Raw genomic sequence first — 21,324 nt, forward strand, 5'->3', positions numbered from 1 at the left:
CTGCGAACAGCACAGGTGACAATGAACTTGCAGTTGAGACATCAACGCACTTACGTAAGCAGTCGTATCTTTGCATCTCGAAACTGGACGCACTCGAGTGTGGCAAGTTCGTTAGCTGGAATGCGAGGCTTGCGAACATCCCAGACAATTTTGGGTGGACCAAAAGTTCAATTTACTTGGGGAGTTTCCTTAAAGTGAGTTCATTTTTGTCGTTAAAACGTTTTGATTTTGTTATTGAGGACGTAAAAAAATGCTATGCGTTAACAACCATTGATTTTAATGTTTAAAAACTGGTTTGAAGTTTATTACTCTTTCAAACAGCCTTAAACTTGGTTTATTTCTAACCAGTTGACCTCTTAATAGCTTAGCAATAATTTGTAGCCTTGTCAAACATTTAAAATAAAGATTTGAATGACTTTAAAATAGTTTTTGGCTTTAAAACTAGTACAAAAATGGTCCACTCTAATTCACATAAACCCAACTTGGCTAATAGCCAAGCCAAAGCAATCAATTTCCATGCGTTGGTATTATAAATTGATATGCTACCCGAGATATGGCTTGGATACCGGATAACTGGGCATATCCACCTGTACCGAACCAGTTTCTGGCAGCCCGGCTCCTTTTTATAATATCCATTCTGCACTTACAATTAGCAATCCTTAACGGTAAAAGAGAAGAACTTGAATTTTGAGTGCCCATTTTCCCACAACGAAATTTAATTTCAAGACACCGCCCGCAAGTATGCCACAATTTTTGTTGGATATTCCTCGAATTTTCTTACCTGCGCGAAAAACTTCACCGCAGCCATCGCAACGGGACGCAAACTGGGCATCGTAGCAGTTTCCGCAGTAGATCTTATCCGCCTTAGCTCCGAACTGCTTGTCCACCAGCGAAAGGTGGCACTTGAAGCACAGGAAACAGGCCTCATGCCAGTGCTTGTCTTTGTAGGAAAGATCCTGGGAGGGAAAAGAGAATATAGAGGGTTATATATGAGCTGAGGGTAAATTTATTTCATTGTAAACTGATCTGACTAGTGATTTAATTACTCCCTTTAATTTTTCAATTTCAATTAGTATACTAACAGAATTATTATTTAATTATACAATCTCTAAACTTTTTTTTCAGATAAAAACGATTCAAATGTTAAATTCTGGAAATCTTACAAAATTTATAAATGCATAATAATACAGAGTAGGTACCACAAAAGATTTGCTCAATATAGAAATATAATAAATTCTTATTTAATTATTTTGAAACTAAAGTGGAATTCTTTTGCAATATTCTTTTTGTTTATTTGAAGAGACTATATTATATATTCTCAAAATCCCTTTAGACATTCCCTATCGAGAGCAAGGTTATTTGAATTTCTTTTAAGTTGCACCCAAAAACTAATTAATCACAAAACTACTGCATTCCTTCTCGTGTTGCATTTGTCATTCTAATTTTAACACGATAATTAAAAAAAAATTATGGCTAGACGCATAAAACCCGCCTAGTAAAAACGCGATGATAATAAAACGGGCATAAAGTTCAACAACAGAAACATAAAAAACACATTAAAAATCAAAGTATTCGGTAAACTGTTGTAATCTGAAGTATTTTGACCGATTCTACATAAACATAAATTTATTGATTTTGTGAGCTGCACTCACAACTGGTTTTTTAGCTTGTCAATGAAAGTGTGGACCATATTATCTTTCAATCGCTGTGTGTCTCTGCCCTACTTAATGGTTATTAAATGTTTTGACTACCCACATATGGCCATAAATTCGGTTTACGAACAGTTTATGACCCCCGATTCCGATTTCGATTCCGAGTCTCCCGTTTAGTATTATTATATATTCACGTACCTTCGAGTCGATGCCAATTATCTTGTTGCACTCCTCGCACGTATTGGCGAACACGTTCTCGTAGCACTTGATGCAGTACGGATGATCGTCCCGGATGACGTAACGCTGTCCGGTGAGGCTCTCGTCGCACTGCCAGCAGCAGAAGTGACCGGAGTGCCAGTCCTTGTCCATGGCTTTTGTGTACTCTCCACTGAAAATTAACTGCAAGCACACACAGAGATATAGATATTGGTTCACAACACATTTGGGCATAAACAAAAATCATGGTACATCACATAAATAGAGTTTGGATTTTATACATAGAGTTTTCTGTTGGTATAGTTTTCCTATTGTGCAGTGTGATTTTGGGTATGTTATCTTGTGGTTCTTTGGTTTTTCTTTGTGGCACTGTTGGTTGTGGTGGGTGTACTTAGATAGACTTGGTGGATACCTTTTAGTAAACATTTTTGCCGAGGAAAGTAGAGTAGTAACGTGTGTCGTTTTGTAAAAGTTCGATATGCGAGAGTTTTCTTTGAATAGTATACGTATATATTTTGGAATCTTTTTGCTTGGAATGTAAGAGGGGTTTTTGTACACAAAAGTGTTGGGATGATCGGACAATGAATGCGAAACAATATCGTTACGAACTGCCACAAAACTGTGCTGGGACACACATGACACAGGTCACCTACCCCCTTTCCTCGATGGAGGCGTCCACATCGACCTCGCTGATCTGGACCTCGGACTCGCGGCGCTTCGACGACTTCTTGACCTTTTTCGTGGTCTTCTTCACTTCCGTTTGCACGGTTTGCATAATCTCCACGTCCGCCATCGCGCCCGCTATCTCGCTCGCTCTAATGACCGACTGAACTTTCTATAATTATTATCGTATCTTGTGGATTTTGTATCTCGAAGGGTGTCTGTATGGGTGGGTGTGTGTTGCTTTCTGGCTAGTGTATTTTCGATCGATTTCGGAGGTCCAGAACGGTATGAACTTTGCCGAGTCGGGATCTCAACTGGCGCAGCGGTTTCCGAAAATGTTTTTCAAAACGCCTGCTGCACCGCTTTCAGTCCGCTCTGTATCTAGTTTCGCCACCGCCAAGTGTAAAAATAAAATCTCGGAGAGCAGACGGGTGCCTAAAGAGCGAGAGCTATGAGATCTGTAGAGATCTCGCGAGATATTCGACTTTTTCGGAGCGGCGAAAAGACGGGCGGCTGAATTATTGCGGTAGACAATGTAAATATCGCCAATAATTAACGGCATTATTGAATTTGCAATGCAATTGGTTAATTTTCTCAACGATTTCGGCCAATTTGCATGCAATATTTCGTTCACGCTTCGCGCTAAAAATAAAAATGGCTAAATGAAAAATCGAACGCATTTCAGGTGCCAAGAGGCGTGGGCGCATGATGGCCCACCTGCCGCCGGTGAAAGGGGTGTGGCATGCTTGGACACCCCCTAGAAACGTTAGGCCCCCCACTTCTCCCCAAAAAAACCCCCCTTAAATCACTTGTCAGAGATTTGAAAAATTTTCAATTTTTCACCAAAAGAAATGTAGTGTGCCTTCTTGTTGTTGCTGGCGCTTGTGCACACGACACACAAGCAGCACATTCAAACACTCTCGTAAATGGAAAATCTGGGAAAATTCTCTTTCTTCCCACACTGCACTACACACGACACGATCGTTGGCCAATGGAGCATAAGTCGGCATTTCCATTGGATTGGATCTAAAACGATGATCTGCGTCTGGCATTTCTGCTTATCGCACCCCTGCGGTATTTTCGTATTTTCCAATAGATTTCCTAATTGATCTCCAGCCCATACATTATCGAATTAGTATTAATATATGGAATTTATTTTCGCATTCCGTAGTTTCTCGATTTGCCTTGCATTACAGCATTTGGCAAACAGACATCATTGAAATGCCAATGGGCGAAAATGTTTACTGAAATGAAATGAACCAACAGGTGTGCCGGCAAATTAGAAAAATAATCCCAATTTAATGTAAGAATAAATACCATAAATAGATAGGGTGCGTCAACTTGAAGAAGTTCATTAAATAGTTTTAAGAATTTGTGTGTTTTATGCTCTGTTATTTGTATAATTTAAAAGTTATATGGACAAAAATACACGATTGTTTTTTAAACTGTCTGAAAACTACAAATCAAATTTATTTGCAGAAACAACTTCTGACGTTTGATGGATCCATCAACATAAATTTTTAGCTTTTAATGGAGTACTTACTCACCATGACCTCATCTGGTCCTAAATCAATTTCATCATTTGTCGGCCGAATTTAAATATTTCACCCCAATTAATAACCAATGTTTATTCGGCGGCCAAACTAATTTCCATTAGACAAATTGACGCGACACCTAAGGGCAGCCGGCCAAGGTAAATTGGCGAGAACTAAACAAGTACAAATGACCAATGGGCCGCGAGAATGTTCTAGTGACAGTTCAGTGGTAGAAAGCTATTAACAAGGCCTTAAAGCGCCGTTCTAGGTCGCCCGTCTAACCCAAGCGGGGAATAAGAAAAACCCGTCAGACCAAAATGATTAATAAACAAAATCAACAACTCGTGAAATGTTCTGGCTAGAGGGCAGCAACCACAAAAAATATATGTGTATATTGTTTAAGAATCAAAATGTTGATGTAAACTGATTCACTGCTGCTATGGGAATTTATGGCTTTAATAATGATGTACCAGTGACGTGCGTTGCGCAAAAATCGAGGGGGTTTAGTGCATACAAATATCAAGGGAATATTTTCCAAAACAAAAATCAAAATAACAAAATAAAATTTTTTTTCTATACGAATTTATTGTTGGCCAAACAATTGTGAATTGTTTTTTAATCTAAAACTTATGTTTTCTATGAGGGTTAGAACATTAATAGAACATTAAAGGTTGTACTTTTTTTGAGCAGCAACTTCCTCTAAAATATATTTATTAAAATGTTAAAGCTCTATAGGATTTTTTCTTCAAATGGAAATATGTTTCCGGTTTTACTTCTCTATCTGAATTGGGTTTTGCTGGCCATGCTCCTTTCTATCATATAAAGTATGATATATGTTCGTGCTTGGGCATTTGCACATACTTATAGAATAATGCATCGCATGTGTATATTAGTTGTTGCTATTTTCGCCTCAGACACGAGCAACAACAACTGCAATGGAGCCGAGTGTAATGCAATCTGCGAGTTGGTCTAAAAATACGCTGCATTTCGCGAATCTTTGATAAAAAGTTTTTGCGTGATGCGACTGCCATCCCCTCCCTCTTGATCCCCTCCGGATCATCATCATTACGATTATTTGGCATTTTTCACGCAGGCGTTAAAGCGTTAATTGGGTCATAAATTTAGACACTCTCACATATAGAGAGGCGCGTATATTTTCCAGCGTATTTTTATATTTTTTGTTTCTTGTTTATTGAGCGAAAATCAAAAGCGAAACGGGAAAACTTTCCCAAGACAAGGAGCATATTCTGTGTAAATTGTTCAATGGGGGTGTCTATAAGTTCAAGTTTAAGAACAGCTGCGCCCCAAAAAGATTTCATTTTAATTTGGCACATTTTAAATTTGTCTTTAAATTGGTCGAAGCGAATCAAATGAAATCATGTTTTTTGGAAATTTATTGAAAAATACGCAAATGCAAGTGATGCCAAAAAAAGATGACTCTCAAACGTGTATTTTCGGAATGCAAAAACAAATGCTTGGCCGTGTGGAAAAAAGGTGTTTCATTTAACTGACACTGAATAAGAAAAATTCATTTACCAGCTGAACGCACAAAATTCAAGTGAATTTTTTAAAAAATTATTTAAGGCAATTTTCCGCAAGCAGAACAAGTACTATATATACACGCTTGTACTTTGGGGGAAAATATGAAAGAAAATATAACCGCAGGCTTTTAAGTGTGCCCCGCAAGAAAAATGAATTCATGTCAAAGACAAAACTATTGAATAAGACTTTTTGGCAGCGTTTTCGCCGTGTTCGCTTGGATGTGGCTCCAACGCAAGTTCGGAGAGATACATTTATTTGCCGTACGGATGCATTACGTAATGAGTTTTACAGAAATAAATTCCAAATGGCCCGTTTCCCCAGTGCAAAAGTGGAGAACAAAGCCAAGTGAGCTGCGTAAACAAATCACTCGAGTGACACACTTTCCTGTTGGCCTGTCATAAATATTTTGGGAATTTTTCATTTCCAATTTCCCCTTTTGCGGCCTGAGTCGCTGAGATAATTTGTTATCTCGGCGAACCTTTGTCGCCTTTCAGTGGCTGACTTTTGCTTAATTTGACTGAGGATACGACATATAAAACTTGACAGGGGCATTTCGCCAAAAAAAAAAAAAAACAAGAAGCTAGAGCAGTGCAAAAATATTATATTTCCCAAAGCTGACGGAAAACGAATGAATGAAATGCAAACGCTGGATAAATTTCCCATAGATTAGCATACTTTCGGGATCGAAAGAGTGCATACTTTGGGGAAGAACTAGAAAATAGTTTAGAAATTTATAAAATGGAAGACAACCAATCGAATGCTACCCTATTATTATAAAAAGATAAATAAATGATTATTTTTAATGTATTTTTTAGCAAAAATCCTTTTATAAAATTGTAAAATTTTTAAAATAAATATTACCCATGTTAATCTAGTGTTAATTTTTTATTTAATCTCCTAAGATACTACCATATTTTCCTTGTCACTTCTAATGCCACTTAGCCCTGACCTTAGGCCCATTATTCAGACATATGTAAGACCCACGAAATCCAAGTGTATGCGCTAAACAACCTATATATAATTCGTGGGCACGACAGATTGTTTTTGTTTCGTTTATAGTCGCAATGACAAGAGCATTAAAAATCGAGTAAATCTATATGGCGAGCACTTCCCATCGGGACTTGTGTGTTGCTCATCGGTATTAGCCGTATGTCAAACGATGACATCATGCGAAAATGCAAATTGGGCCACAGAATTATTGTCTGCGATTATATGGGCAATTGTGGGACGATTTATGGTCCCTCTTCTTCTGCGGCTGCACTTGGTGGGATGGGCCATGGATGGTTGAGACCAGTGCTGCGGCATGAATGATCTCAATGCCCGAGTATTTTGGTAGCCGATGCAGAATTGGCACAAAATACAAGTCACAGATGCGAAATTCGGTGGGGTGTATTACTATTTATAGCTACACAGAGTACAACGAAATGCTTTTCTTCATTTATTCAGTTGGCTTTTATTCTCGGCATTTTTATAAAGACAAAATCGTTAAGTAAACTAACAGCTATGGTAAACAATCCTTCAATCGTTCGATTCATAATGGGTTCAAAGTTTTCTGGGTCGTTAGTATAATACATGGTTTATACAGATCGGAATCGCGGGGATCCCTCAGTCAGAGGAGCGGATGCTGGATGCTGGATTCTGGAACTTTAACTGGGTCTGATTTCATGTACAGCGTGCTCGGTTTTGGATGTGGCTTGGACTGGATTGTGCTGGGCTGTGCTTGGCTTGACTTGGCTTATGAACATGTCTATAAGAAACAGATAGAGAGTAAATCAAATGAGTGATAGAGTGTGTGTGGTTACAAGATTAGTTTTCAAACCAAGCGAGCTAGAAGAGTGGATAGAAGTTGGCATCCTTGAGTATATCAAAGGTGTCCACAACGGAGCGCGCGGGCACAACTGCAGTTGCAGTCGATACAGGGGGGGATTCTACAATCTCCTCGACCGACGAAGCTGGGGTTATACACACACTTTGGCCAGCACTGATGGTGGAGAGTAGATTCTGCTGCGTGGATTCTGGAGTCAAATTGGTGGACACCGAAACGGGAGCAATCTCCGCCAAGGCAGCGGCCAAAGCCTTATCCAAGTGAGAATCTTCTGTAGCCTGAGCTGGGGTTTCTTCTCTAGCTTCCTCCTTGTTCTCCTTTGCCGAAGACTTCTTGCGTTTCTTAGTCTTCTTCTTTGTGGACTGCTCTTCGTCTGCTTCGAATTCTGCTATGCCCTCCAGGGATTCGCCCACAAAGGCTAGACTGCTTCTGGGTGAGAAGAGTCCTCCTGATCCCCCTTCTTCGTTGGTCAAGCTGCTTTTGGAGCTTCGCCGGGAACGTGTCTTTCTCTTGGGAGGTTCTGCTGCCTCCTGGTCTTCATTGCGTCGAGTCAAACCCACTTGAGTGTCCGAATCATTGTCTTCCCTAAGTTCTTCTTCGGTTTTGGATCCTTTGCGCAGCTTCTTCTTACTCTTCTTCTTCTTGGGCTTCTCAGCGGGCGATTCTTCCAAGGGAGCCGCTTCTTCTGGCTGTTCTTCGGGTAGCTCTTCTTCTTGGGCTTGTTCTTCTGGTACATCGGGTAGAATTTCGCGAACAGGACTGCGACTGAAGAGGGTGATACTTTCTCCGCCTAGGCTGATCCGGCGGTTCTCGAATAATTCTCCATGCTCTAGATCACCGTTTTCTTCGTTCACAAACTCTGGCTGATCTTGATCTTGATTGTGATCCCTATATTCTTCCTGCTCTCGGTCCTGCCATCCGAATTCCTCCTCAAACTGGTCCCTGGCCTCTTGATCTTGATTTTGATCTTCAATATCATCTGCTACATCCTGGCCATTTCTTTCGCCCTCATCATTGTCATCCAGTCGAAAGTTCTTGCGCCAGTTGTACTCCCTCTTGGGCTTGTAGTTCAGATCCACCTCGATGTCATCTTCCAGCTCACCCACATCCAGGTTGGGATTAAAGCCATAACGGGTACGTAGCCTTGTGGATTGTCGGGCCACCACATGAGCATCTCCCAAGTAACGCATTTCAGACTCGCGGTGTTCGCTTTCAGGCATCAATCCCAAGGCAATGTCCACATCTGAGTGTCGGGTGCTGGAATGGGATCGCTCGAGTTCCCTGGTCTTGGCCCATAGGGCGTACTTCTCACTATCCGATCCCGACTTTTCCTTATCCGATTCGCTGTGATCCGAGGGCAGTTGTTCCTGAACCATCGTCTCGTACTCCCTCAGGATACCCGACTGCTTCCGGTTCTTAATGGCCTCGTTGTAGATCTGATCGATGAAGGAGTCGGGATCGGAATAGGGGGTTGCTCCGCCCACAGCACCGTCATCGAGACCATAGTCGAGAAACTCCTCCACATCATCCACCTCCTCCCAATCCTGAGCTCCCCTATTCTCATATCGATCTGCATTCCTCTCGGCCTCTTCGCATTCGGAAGTGTCATGATGGGACTCGTCGGTGGGTTGGGTGCGTTCATTATTATCCGAGATTCCCTCGTCCAACTCGAACTCGTACTCATCCTCGTCATCGATCTCCACCACTGTTTGTCGTGTATCCTCGCTGTCATTGGAGCTACTCCTCTCCTGATCCAGATTCTCGTGGTCGCTAAGTATATCATAGCTGTAGATGGCATTAGTCGAATCAAATTCGGCTGCCTCCGCTTCTGCGGCCAAAACAGCTCTCGCCCAGGAATCTTCATCTTTCACTGGACTTTTTGAATCACTGTAATCCGGTTCTTGGGTGTAAAAATCCTCCTTTAACCACGTTCTGGTTCCTGTAAGAGTTCGCACTTCGATTTGAGAGATGTAGACAAAGTCATCGCTGGGATACTCCTCAACGGGCTGCTCCTGGGCGAGTGAGTAGCGACGAAAGTGATGGTACTCATCCGGCTCTAGGTCATTTAAAGCCGAATCCGATGCCCGTCGCTCGCTGTCCAAGAAGTCGGCATTCAAGTGCCGTGAAAAGTCGCCGAAATTAATGCTCGAGGCGGCCAACCTATCTAGCAATTGATCCTGTAAATCCCTTTTGGCCGATTCAGCTTCGATGTCCCTCAACTGGTTGAGCTCCTCTTCTCTCAGGGGAGAACGACTCTGGCTGCGTGATCGCTGAAACTCGGCGGTGCGATGACGCAAGTCATCCAGCTGGGCGGCAGAGATGTCCTGGGCAGCTCTCTCCTCGGAGAAGGTCTTGGGTTTGGCGCCCAAACGACTTTCGGTTAGGGAGTCTAGAATGGCGGCTTGGAGCTCTCTTTGAGCTGCCGCCTGCTCTCGAGCCAGATCCATGCTTAGTCCAGGAGATGGGCTGCGGGATCTTTGAAATTCAGCTGCCTCGCGACGTAGCTCCTTGAACTGATCACTGCCCAGATCAAGGGACTCACCCACATAGGTGGAGCGTTTGAAGCCACTGGCCACGAGTTCCTCCTGCAGATCCCTGGCCACCTCGGATACAGTTCGGTCTAGGTCTGGGTTCTCCCGTGTCATCTCAACCACTCTCTCTAGTTCAGAGTTCGTTGGACTCAGCACACGCAACTCCATTTCCTCATTGGCATTGTGCAGTTTCTCTAGGGCCTCCAGATCCAATTCCCTCTGTCTGACACTCGCTGCCAGGACACTTTCCAGTTCCTCGCTGTTTTTGCGCAGTGTACGCAACTCACTGCCCTCCAGATTGAGCATCAAATGGAAATCATCAGGCACTCGTTCTTCTGACTTCGATCGCGATCGAGATGGTGACAGCGATCGCATGTCGCGACTTTCAGCAATGTGTTCATCTTTCTCCTGGACAAACTCATAGACGTACTCCACTGTTAGCCGAGCTTCGGGTTCCGGGGTCCTTGCCCTCTCCTGTAGCACCTCGAAGAACTGATCATTCTGGGCAATCAGCTTCTCGCGCCGCTTCTGCACACTCTGCTCCAAATTAGCGGCCGTGGGTAGAGGAGATCGCGATCTGGATCTGGTTCGCGAATGGGAACGTACTCGGTTCAGGCGCAATTGCTCGAAGAGTCTGGCCATGCTCTCCGGAGTATCCTCAGGCTCTACTTCGGTTGGTACTTCAGCTTCCTCCTCTGGAGGTGCCACAATTTCAATCGATACGGTGGGCAGGGGAAGCGGTGACTTTGGAGGTGAAGCGGATTCTATTATAATTTCAGGAGAGATTTGCAGTTTCTCGAAGATTTCATCGTTATGTTGAATGCGCTTTAGACGTCGACTTTCCAGGCTCTTTTCTATATTATCTGCCGTCGGCAGCGGAGAACGGGAACGTGAACGTGTCGCTGACCTCGAGCGGGCATTCCTCTCAGCCCTTAGGCCCTCCACAAAGAGTCGCATCTGCTCGGGCGTAGTTTCGGCCTCCTCCATGGGCTCATCAGCCATGTCATTGATCTCTATCACGGGCTGCGGCAGAGTGACCTCCAGTTGGGGACTCAGTCTTCCATTGCCATTAGTTTCGATTTCCATGGAACCTTCCGAACTAGATCGGGATAGACGTTCGGCGAGTTCATCGTTCTGTTTGATCAGTCGCTCCCTGCGTTTGTGGATGCTTTTCTCGAGGTTCTCCGAGGTGGGAAGTGGCGAACGGGATCGAGATCGGCATGGTATCCTTTCGACAGAGGGCTCCCTTCTCCTTTCCTCCACCGGAGCACCAAGTGATTCATATACCATTGGCACCATGGAATTTCCATTCCTACCATCATCTGCTACAGTTTGCACTTGTAGCTGCTCATTCGAGGATTCGTTTCCATTCAAATTCGATTCGAGAAGTTGCAGCACAGACTCGCAGTTCAGTTCACCTGCCATCACACCCTCCTGTGTGTCGTCAAAAACTTCCAGCGATCGCTCCGTGTCCACATCCATAAGATTAGCCACATTCTTGGGAGCTGGTGAGGGATTTCGCGATGCCGAACGGGATCTCGACGGGTTGACTGAAGCGGTAAAGTCGTAGAAATCGCTGAGTCCCTCCATGAGCAAACCGTACTGATCCCGCCAAGGTGCCGTATCCGGTTGCTGGACATTGATGGCCGGTGCTCCTGGCACTAGATGCTGCTCCTGGCTGGCGGACCAACGTTCCGGGTAATGCTCCATTTCGTCCATGCGCGGACTGCGACGCAAGCCAGGTGAACCAACCCTTGATTGCTCCTCTGTTGCGGAAGAGGTTTGCAGCTTTTGGAGAGGGTTGGGAAAAGCGGAAAAGCAGGCGAAATGCGAAAGCGGTTGCCATATGAAAAGCAAAGAGGTAAAGCAGTTAGGAAAGTTAGTTAAGCAGCAGTGGGTTTGGATTTGGATAGGTTTCAGTGGAAGTAGGATGGTGCTAGGTGGCTGACCTACGCACTTACATTGGCTTTGTTGCTGTCGCTGGTCTCCACTGCTTGCGAGTTGTCCTTCTCCTTTTCCTTGTCCTAATTGCACACGTAATAAAGATTAAAGATCCTCGACTGCTAGTTCCAATTACTCACCATCTGCTCCTTGGAAAGTTGCTGCTTCAGGGCAGCCACTGCTTGTTCGTTTTGTGCCTCAGTGGCCTCCTCGAAAGAGGAGGACTTCGGCTCGTTGGTGGCTTCATCCTCTACATCCTCTCCCCTGGAGGTCCTCTCCATCTCGACTTCCTCTTCGTCTATGGACAGGGCCTTCTCCCGCTTCCAGAACTCGGTGTCCTTATAGTGTTCCGGTACCACCTCACCCCAGGGATTAGTGCTCTCCTCGCCGAGCATCTCCAGGGATCCAGCACTCGTCTCTGCCGGCGGCCTAACATCCTTGGCCGGACTCCGTTTGTGACGTCGGTGGGATTTGACCTTCAGGGTGGGCTCACTCGTATACTTGATGGGGTTGTAGTCTTCCCGCTCGCCATGGCGCAGCTCCTCCTCCTCCAGCGAGGTGAACATCTTCAGCTCCTCGTCCCGGGAGGCGCGTGAGTCTCGCGAGGAGTTGGAACTGCCACTGGAGCGTCGCTTCTTGAAGGCTCTTCTCCGGCCCGAACCGTCTTCGCGGACCAAGGGGCGACTCTTGATGCCATCCAGAGATCGAAGATAGTCCTCGGTGTACTGTACATCCGGTATTTGATCCTCGCCCTCGGGCTCTGGACGTTCGCCTTCGGTGCGGTTGATTTCTTCCGAGGGTTGGGTGCTGAACGAAGACTGCTGGCTGGAGAAGGGTTCCACGGAGGATCCTTCATCGGAGACACCGGGGAAGGGAGGGGTTTTGGATTTCACCAAATAGTTATCTTCGGAACCCTTTCCTTGACCAAATTGCGTTTTAACCTTCTGCACTACGAGTGGTTCTTCTGGCGGTTCCTGAAATCTAGGTGGCGCCACCTTTTTCACACACGGCTCCTCCACCACGGGCTCCATTCCGGCATACTCGTCAGCCTCCTCTTTGCTGTGGGTGGCTTGCAGTTTTCGCTGCTGCAGCATCACCATCTCCTCTTCGGCCTCCAAGAAGCGTCGAGCATTCTCCTCGATCATTCGCTGCTTCTGCTCGAGATCTGTTCTGCTGGAGATGAGACGACGCGACTGCTCAGCGATGGCGGCATCTTCCTCCAGTTCGCTCTCGGTGGCACTCATACTGAGCTCTCTTTCCGCCGCCAGAAGACGCTCTACAATCTCCGCATCGCGTTGGGCCTGTTCTTCCTCGTTGGCTTGTTCCCGCTCTCGCTGGATCTCGGCTTCAAAGATGCGACGCTCGGCTTCGGCTAGCTCGGCTTCAACCAGGAGCCTTGCTTGCTCGGCTAGCTCTCTTTGGCGCTCGTCCTCGGCTTCGGCCTGCTCTCTCTGTCGCTCTGCCTCGATGATTCTTCTTTCATTTTCCTCCCGCTCTCGCTGCTCTTCCGCCGCTTGCAGTCTTCGCTCCTTCTCTTCCCGCTCTCGCTCGGCCTCTATCAGCTTTCTCTCGTTCTCTAGGCGTTCTTTCTCTTCTGCTTCTAGCTTCCTGCGCTCTGCGTCTCTTTGTTCTTGCAGCTCTCTCTCCGCATGCTCTCTCTCGCGCTGTCTTTCGGCCTCTACGAGCTTTCGCTGCTGCTCCTCCGCTTCCTCTTTCTCCCGCTGGACCCGCAGTCTTTCTCCTGCCAGTTTGGCTTCGGCTTCGGCCAGCTGACGTCGCGTATCCGCCTCGATTTGCTGCTGACGAGCCAGTTCTGCGGCCAGAGCTTCTCTTTTTTCTCCAGCCGGATCCACGCGAATTCCGTTGCTATAGAGAACACCATCCTGCATGACATTGGTGCCCGCCAGCGCTTCCCTTTCGGCTGCCTCTTTGATCTCCTTATCCAATCGCTCACGCAGACGAGGTAATTCTTCTGAGTCAGCGCCAGCATCGGCAGAAGAATCGTCGGGATGCTGGAAGGACCAGTGGTAGAGATGTCTAGCCACAAAGGCGAATTCCAGGGCGCCCAGGTAGCCAATTAGAAGCGAGAAGAGCAGCTCGCCGACGCCGGTTAGCGCCTCCTCAGCGGCCATTGCGTAATCCGAATCCTCCAACGTTCGCCGATGCAATGAGAAGAGTACTGCTCTCGGGGGAAAATCAATTCGGCTAACGCGTATTATATAAAATATATTCACCACGCACTCGAGAAAATCGCACACACCACTCACGTTAATGGCCAGCCGATTAGGTAATTCGAAAATAATATTTATTTCACTTTCGCTCGCAAATCACTGGGCCAATCGATATATTATTTATTTATCTACGATTTTGAGAGGTATTTATGAGAGCGCGGCACGGAGCGAGGAGAATCGGAAATGGGCAATCGCCAGGCGGCTGCAGTTGCACGGGCGGGCTCTTGTTTTCCGCTAATCGATCGTCTTGCAACTGATTAATGCCCCGGCGGCGGCAATGGGCCCGTGGCTACCTCGATTCCTAGAGAACTGAGAGGTGATTCAGCGGCGAGAGAACCAAGAACCGCCAAGAACCGAATCCCCAAACCATTCAAATGGCAAACGGCGCTAAATGACGGCCAGCGAAGAGAGCAGAGCCAACTGACAAGACATCGGTGACTTTTCTAGCTGGCAATTTGGCAACACAAATACGCCGCTGCCTCTTCCTCCGCCTTGGCCGCTGCTGCACTGCCTCTGTGTCAAATGCCAAAGCAATCGGAATCGGCCAAGGCGGATTTTCTAATCAGTTTAGTCGACACCCTCCTAACCCAACCCACCGAACGCGCCCCTTCTTCTCGTTTCGGTGGATCTATTTTGGTCTACGCTTCGATTGCTGTTTTCCACAAAACACTTTTCGCCACTTTCTGCTTTGCTCGCAGTTTTCGTGCGGGAGAACAGTGAGCGTCATAGTCATAAATCAGATGGGAAAACCAATAGAAAAAGGCTTTAAAAATAAATTTTCCTTCGCTCTAAGAGATAGAAAAATTTTGGATGTTATTAAAATTATTAAAAAATTATTAATTATGTGAAATAAAAATCTCAAATTTGTAAAAAATTTTAAGAAAATTTAAGGGAATAATAATAGAATTTCACAGTAAAACATACAAATTATATTATATTACACCAATATTTTTCAAATCGCTTAAGGAATTTTACAAATTTACAATTCAATGGCAATGATATTTTGTATCTGTTATTTAAGAGAAATTATAATATTACTCATACGCAATGTTATCATTTTCATATTTCATATTAATTTATGTTTGAAGATTTTATAAACTGAATTTTATTTCTAAAATCCGTTGGGTCTAAAAAAAATTGTATTCCATAGTTCTTATATGAATGGCTTGTACTGTTCTTGCTGTTTGCAAATCTGTTTTCCTTTAGCATGGCCAGCGGCTGGGGCCAGGGTCGCCACGCCCCATTTCTCCGCCTCCGAGCGGATTGCACACAAATGTTTGCCATAAATTTTGACTTGGCACTGACACTAACATTGCGAGCAGCTTTCGGCCTGCTGTTTCTCACCAATTTCTTTCTGTTTTCTTCACATTATGCACCGCCAACAATAGCCACACAATCAGTTTAATTATAATTATTGTCAAATGGCGCATAATTGTGTTCTTGCCCCACATTATAGCCAAACTATTTTTGAATTCTTTTGTTTATTTTCGTCAACTGATTGTCATTAGAAATTGTGCCAAAAATACATAAATTCGTATGAATATATAGGTCGTCTGGTGATAATTTATTTAGCTTTTCGCAGCGAAAGCGAAAGTATTTCTTTGTGATGGGTGGGGAAAATTAGGAAAGCGGTGAATGAATTAAAAGTTACATTATACATTTGGTAAATATTGAATAGAATTTAGTTTTGGAGAAGACACTTTTAAAATGTAAGCTTTGCTACTGAAATACGGAATACTATTTTTAACTTGTTTTAATAATTTGAAAGCTTTTTTTATTGATTAATAAACACGTAGGATATAATATGCAACAGAAGAATTAACCATAATTTTCTTCACATAATTAAATTTAATTATTAGACTCTAAAACATTTTAGATTTTATTATTTCGCTTTGACATTTTGTGAAAGCAGCTAGCAATAAAATTCAATTTTTTGAAAAAGCGCATGAATCACAAAGAAAATGAATAGCAAATAATTGATGGTTGGAATATTCTATGTTTTAGTTAAAGCAGTATATTATATTGCACAAAAAAATAATTTCCTCTAGTTGCTCCGTAAGCTGTACCAATTTATAACCATCATAAAAACCTTCAGTGATTTTTGCAATCTCTGACCTTAACCGATTGCCACAAATTTCCGGCTCACTCGCAATGAACTTCCGCTCGACGGATGACAACACGTCAACAGCCAATGCTGCCAATGAACTGCTTTCATTTCTTAGTTGCCATCGCCATCGCCGAGTCGCTGCATTAAGGAGCCGGAGGACTTCCCCTGCTCCGCCGAGTTTCAAAGTGAAGTTCAATGAAAATGCCATAACCTTTGGAAAGGGCGATAGCCGCACCTATGCAATAAACGTGAACTGCGTGCGGCGGGCGATAAAAACCAGAGCCCGTGACATCGAGCACTCACTCACAGGGACACTCTTGGTTGGGATACAAAGATACCATCTGAATGCCCCCCAAAGTATGCCACACACAATCATTTTCAATTAGGGATCGGATGGGGGCGATATCTCATATGGGGTATGTATGTATATAGGGACTCACCTCATCACAGCCAGCGCAGCGGGGCTTCAGCATTTCCGCGTAGTGGCGCTCGCAGTAGACCTTGTCGTCGTGGACGCAGTAGGTGAGGTCCACCAGGAGCGAGTTGCAGGTGCTGCAGGTGAAGCACTGGGGGTGCCACATCACACTCTCCACAAACTTGGGCGCCGCCACCACGAGCTCACCGGCGGCTATCTCGTTATCACAGTGCGCACAATGCTCATCGTAGGGGGCATCCTTGATGTAGGCTATTCAACCGGAAGAAAAAATGCAAAAATGCAAAATGCAATCAGTTAAGTCAACCTGGGCGGTGTCATCGTTGGGATATTAAGAGTAAAGCAAGCCATAAACTTGGCGTAGGGGATAGCAAAATTTATTCCATATAAAATCATAGATCAGAAATACATAAATTAATTATCACGGATTAAAACATTCAAATATTTTGTATCATCTAACATTTCATATATTTTATACCTAATTCTGTGTGAGCAATTTAGTTAATAACAATGTTATAGCATAGGTTTTACCAATTTAAATATGAAATTCAAGATTTAGAAGGACAACTCACCTATATCCAGTGCGATTTCGTTCCGCGCCGTCACAAAGTCCTCGAAGGAGGCCTCGTGCTGCACCTCCAGGTGCTTGCAGTGCTCCAGCGAGAGGTCCTGTTTGGGCAGCTGGTACGAGATCTGGCGCTCCCGACTGCAGGCTCCCTCGCTGCCCAACCGGGGCACCACGTCATCGGGCAGCTGCTCGAAGTAGCGGTTGATCCGCGACGAGGCCCGCACTCCGGGCGGAACCCACGTGAAGCCCAGGTCCCGAGCCTCCACTCCGGAATCCGCGGGAGAAACCAGCTTGAAGCCGAGTCGCTCGTGGACATTGGTCGTCTGTTGCTGGTAGATGGCGTGCGCCTCGCGAGGACATTTGCAGGATTGACAGGTTTTCCTGGAAGATCAGAGGGGAATAAGATCGTTTAATATTTTAATTTTAATGTAATATATAAAAATGAAACATTTATCAAGATTAAATTTTTAGAATAGTATTAAATAATAAGAATAACAAACATACTGGTAATATAATAAACCTTTTTGAATTTTTAATATTTATTTTATTTTAGAAAATAAAAAAATAAATCAAATATTTCCTATTTTTCAAGATATACCCTTGAACCTAAATTTAAAAACCTCGTAAAATATTACACTTTTTACAAATTAAATTGCAATTCTTTTTATTGCCTCTGTGTTGCAGACAGAAATTCAACATAAATATGTGATTCTTGTTCCACCCAAAAGTACCAAGAAATTCAAATAAAATTCCACTGTACGCAGCTTCGTTTCGCATGTGCAAAAGTTTGCGTGGCGCCATCGGGCGGCAGCTTTGCGAACCCGGCGCGGGCTTACCTCACGATGAGATCGTATATTTCCTTCCGTTCGAATACTTTGCAGTAGATACTGAGCACGTTGAGGCAGGCGTAGTCCATCCCAGTCCATGGGACATCCGAGGAGGCCAGTGCCGCCCACAGTGGGCACTCTGCGTGACGGTCCAGATCGAGCATTTTCACCATTTTATGCCACTTTTAACCGCACTTTGAACTGAGGGTTTTTGGCTCTTTAGCCGCTTTTCTCTATTCCCTTTACTGTTACTGTTGTTTGGCTTAATGAACTTGGCCTCTGTTTAAATATCTTTTCTTGTTGCCTGACTCGGCACAATTTGTCGGTTCTTCTTTGGTGATTCGCTCTGCCACCTCCACGAAAATAAGAAAATGAGAGAAACTCGCGGTTTAGGCTAAATCACCTTTCAGTCGGCACGTCGGTTCGCGTTATTTGCTCATTGACATTTTGATTAAAGTGCTAATTTGACCTTTGTTCTGTTACGATTTGTTTACTATCCAAGAATTTAATTCTACCTTTGCGAGGAATTCTGCGGGCTGGGAATTTCTATAATTGCTTGTTTACTTATTTTTCAATTAGAGCTACAAGCAAAATAATCACAATCATAAATACGCCCACACCAGAGGTATTGTGCGTAAACACGTTACGGGTACACAGAAAGATAAATTGCAAATTAGATTATGAATCAGGTTTTAATAAGAATTTGTCATTTAAAAAATGGTACCTAATAGGAAGCTACTTAAAATTTCTCCAAAAGATTTTACCATCATCAACCTATGCAAAACCAATTAGCTCGCAACATTTATGGTTAAAATGTTTAAATCAGCATATAATAATTTCATTAACATTTTTAACTGAATTTTGAACATCAGAAACTTTAGCTTCCAAAATTAATACTTTAGTTGTCTTTAAAACTTCTCAACTTTTTAAGAAATAACTAACTTTTTCACTAAATTATTACGAAGAAAGACAACCAAAATGAGCTCACGATTATGGATTGCCCGTTTGGCTGACATTTAACGAAAATAAAAACGCCCCAAGCAATGAAATAAAATAAAAGGTAGAAAAGCATCTTTTGATAAGATTAATAAAGGTCTCTCCCCCCCCACACAAACACACGCACTCAGCAATCCTGGGTAGGATTGGCCGTCGGAGTGTGTGATGTCATCGGGGGAGCTGGAAACGAAAAACCCAAAACCGAAATTGCCAAATTCCATTTGCTCAATCATCGACGGAGGCCAAAATGCGTTAGCGTTCAAAATAAGATAAGCCGATGTGAGTTCTTCCACCTAAATGCTATCGAATGGAAACAGTGGCTGGCGATTGTCCAAATGGGCATATAGAACGCAGGGTATATGGTCTCAAAATGTCAGTTGTCCTATTATGGTCTTGTCTGGAAAATGAGGAACTGTTTGCTAATTGCTCACGACTTTGATGCGGAAAAGTGCAACAGGTTTTGATTTTGCTGGATGGAGGAGACTTGTCCCAGGTAATGCAAATAAATTGAATAAATTACTGTGAGTACAAGTGAGTCATGTTTCTGGGTCGCACAGAGCGCAGGTTGTCTCAAGATCTAACTTATGACATGTTTACATTTTAGAGTCCAAAGAAATGAAGAATTTTCTAAAATAAAGTAGACTACTCAGAACCAAAGTGCGATAAGGGTTCTACTGAAAAAAGGTTACATTGAGGGTGCAAAAATATTTGGTTTGCGTAGTTATCTTTATTATATTAATACGACTTTTATCACTAAATTATCGATTGAGGAAGCATTTAATAAAATTATTTATATACATATGTTGCGGTGTGGTTCTTTTGACTTTACTTTCTGATTTGTTTGCGATTTGTATGTTAATAAAACGAAATAACAAATTATTAAAGATGTACGAATATCAAAACAACAGCAAATATTGATAAATCCCCACAAAATTGATTCTAATCGATTTTAAATTAAAACAAATACACATGAAACCAAACGAGTATTCACGAAAAGTTCAGTACCAAAAATAAATGTCATTTCCCGTTATTGATGTAGAAACAAATTCAATTTGACAGATTTCCAAGTACAGATAGATCACACGGGCAGAATCTAAAATTAAATATTCAAGTGAATTTAGAATGCCCGCAGCTGAATGGGAACTCGGTCTTTGGATTCAGATGGCTCTGTTCTGGGGACCTTGAGGAACACATTTGTTTGCCGAGAGATTTAGCTGACAATGCACCAATGCGGGCCATATGTGCTAATATGGGTTAATAATGATTTCGCTCTCCCAACTTCTCTTTATCTTTCTCTATCTCCATGTTTGCTTTAATTTTTCAGTCGAGGGGAGATGCGCAGCGTTATCGCAGAATAAACAATTAAAATGCCATTAAAACGTGTTCATTTCAGATTAGAGTCGTCGCTGTGACAAGACTTTTTGTCATATCAAAAACAGACGCGAAAAAGCGAATGCTTTTGGGCTTTACCATCTGGCAAAGATTTTCATTTAATTGAAACGGGCAACAGACAACAACGGCAATGCCAAAAAAAGGGCATCATAATATAATAATAACTGATATCGTATGGTGTACAATCAACAGAAATGCGTATGAAAACAAATAAAACTAGTTTCGGGGCTGAAACTTTTGCCAGATAAATGTAATTAAAAGCCAAAAGTTGGCTACGGTGCAAGTAATAACTATAAATACTTTTTGAAACTTTTAAGGGAACTAATTAATGGAAACTAAATAAGAATATTAATAAGTTTCCTAAAGAAATTAGAGAATTGATAAATATAAATGAAAAATATATAAAATGTTTTGATATTACTAACAAAAAATGACATGACAAAAACTGTGTCCCAACTTTCTGATATCTTTATTAAGCATTGAACATCCGATATATGAGATTCTTCATTTCGAATCCGATACAGAGCTTTATGGTGCTGTCAAGTACTGTATGCCGAAGCAAACTCTCGCACAGATAGACAGTCAAACTCGGCGACAACTTTTCTTGTTAGGCCCCGCAGCATTTCGCGACGGGCGACGAGGGGGAGGGGCAGGGGATGTAGGTAACCCGGACCCACAATTACAATTGATAAGCCCCAAAGTCACTTTCGTTTATAGAGGCAAGCGCCGTGCGGCAACCGCAATTGGAAAAGTTTTGGGGCTACGCTCCCTGTGCCATCATCCCCCCATCCCTCCCCCAATTGCAATATCCTATATCCTTCAGACTATCGCCTGGTTTTTGGCGCGAGAGCAATCAGCATTGTTT

At 43.4% G+C, this 21,324-nt stretch overlaps 1 protein-coding gene across 9 annotated transcripts in view; it reads right to left on the reverse strand.

The window, feature by feature from the left end:
* The window catches only part of Lmpt (four and a half LIM domains protein limpet), a 63,168-nt gene that overhangs the window by 8,587 nt on the left and 33,257 nt on the right, over positions 1-21,324 (reverse strand). For 4 of the 9 annotated variants that reach the window (XM_017144278.3, XM_070215906.1, XM_070215907.1 and 1 more), the window contains 4 exons: positions 17,249-17,625; positions 16,684-16,928; positions 1,851-2,051; positions 782-956 (listed from right to left, as the gene is read on the reverse strand). In XM_017144278.3, the coding sequence (XP_016999767.1) occupies positions 782-956; positions 1,851-2,051; positions 16,684-16,928; positions 17,249-17,625 (998 nt within the window). Of the gene's footprint in view, positions 1-781; positions 957-1,850; positions 2,052-2,521; positions 2,836-7,049; positions 7,356-7,427; positions 11,753-11,925; positions 11,989-12,045; positions 14,765-16,683; positions 16,929-17,248; positions 17,626-18,080; positions 18,425-21,324 lie in introns of those variants that run through there. The other 5 variants (XM_017144280.3, XM_017144276.3, XM_070215905.1 and 2 more) reach the window with 5 other exon arrangements.

Source organism: Drosophila takahashii, chromosome 3L (genome assembly GCF_030179915.1).
Source record: "Drosophila takahashii strain IR98-3 E-12201 chromosome 3L, DtakHiC1v2, whole genome shotgun sequence".
NCBI classification, from domain to species: domain Eukaryota; kingdom Metazoa; phylum Arthropoda; class Insecta; order Diptera; family Drosophilidae; genus Drosophila; species Drosophila takahashii.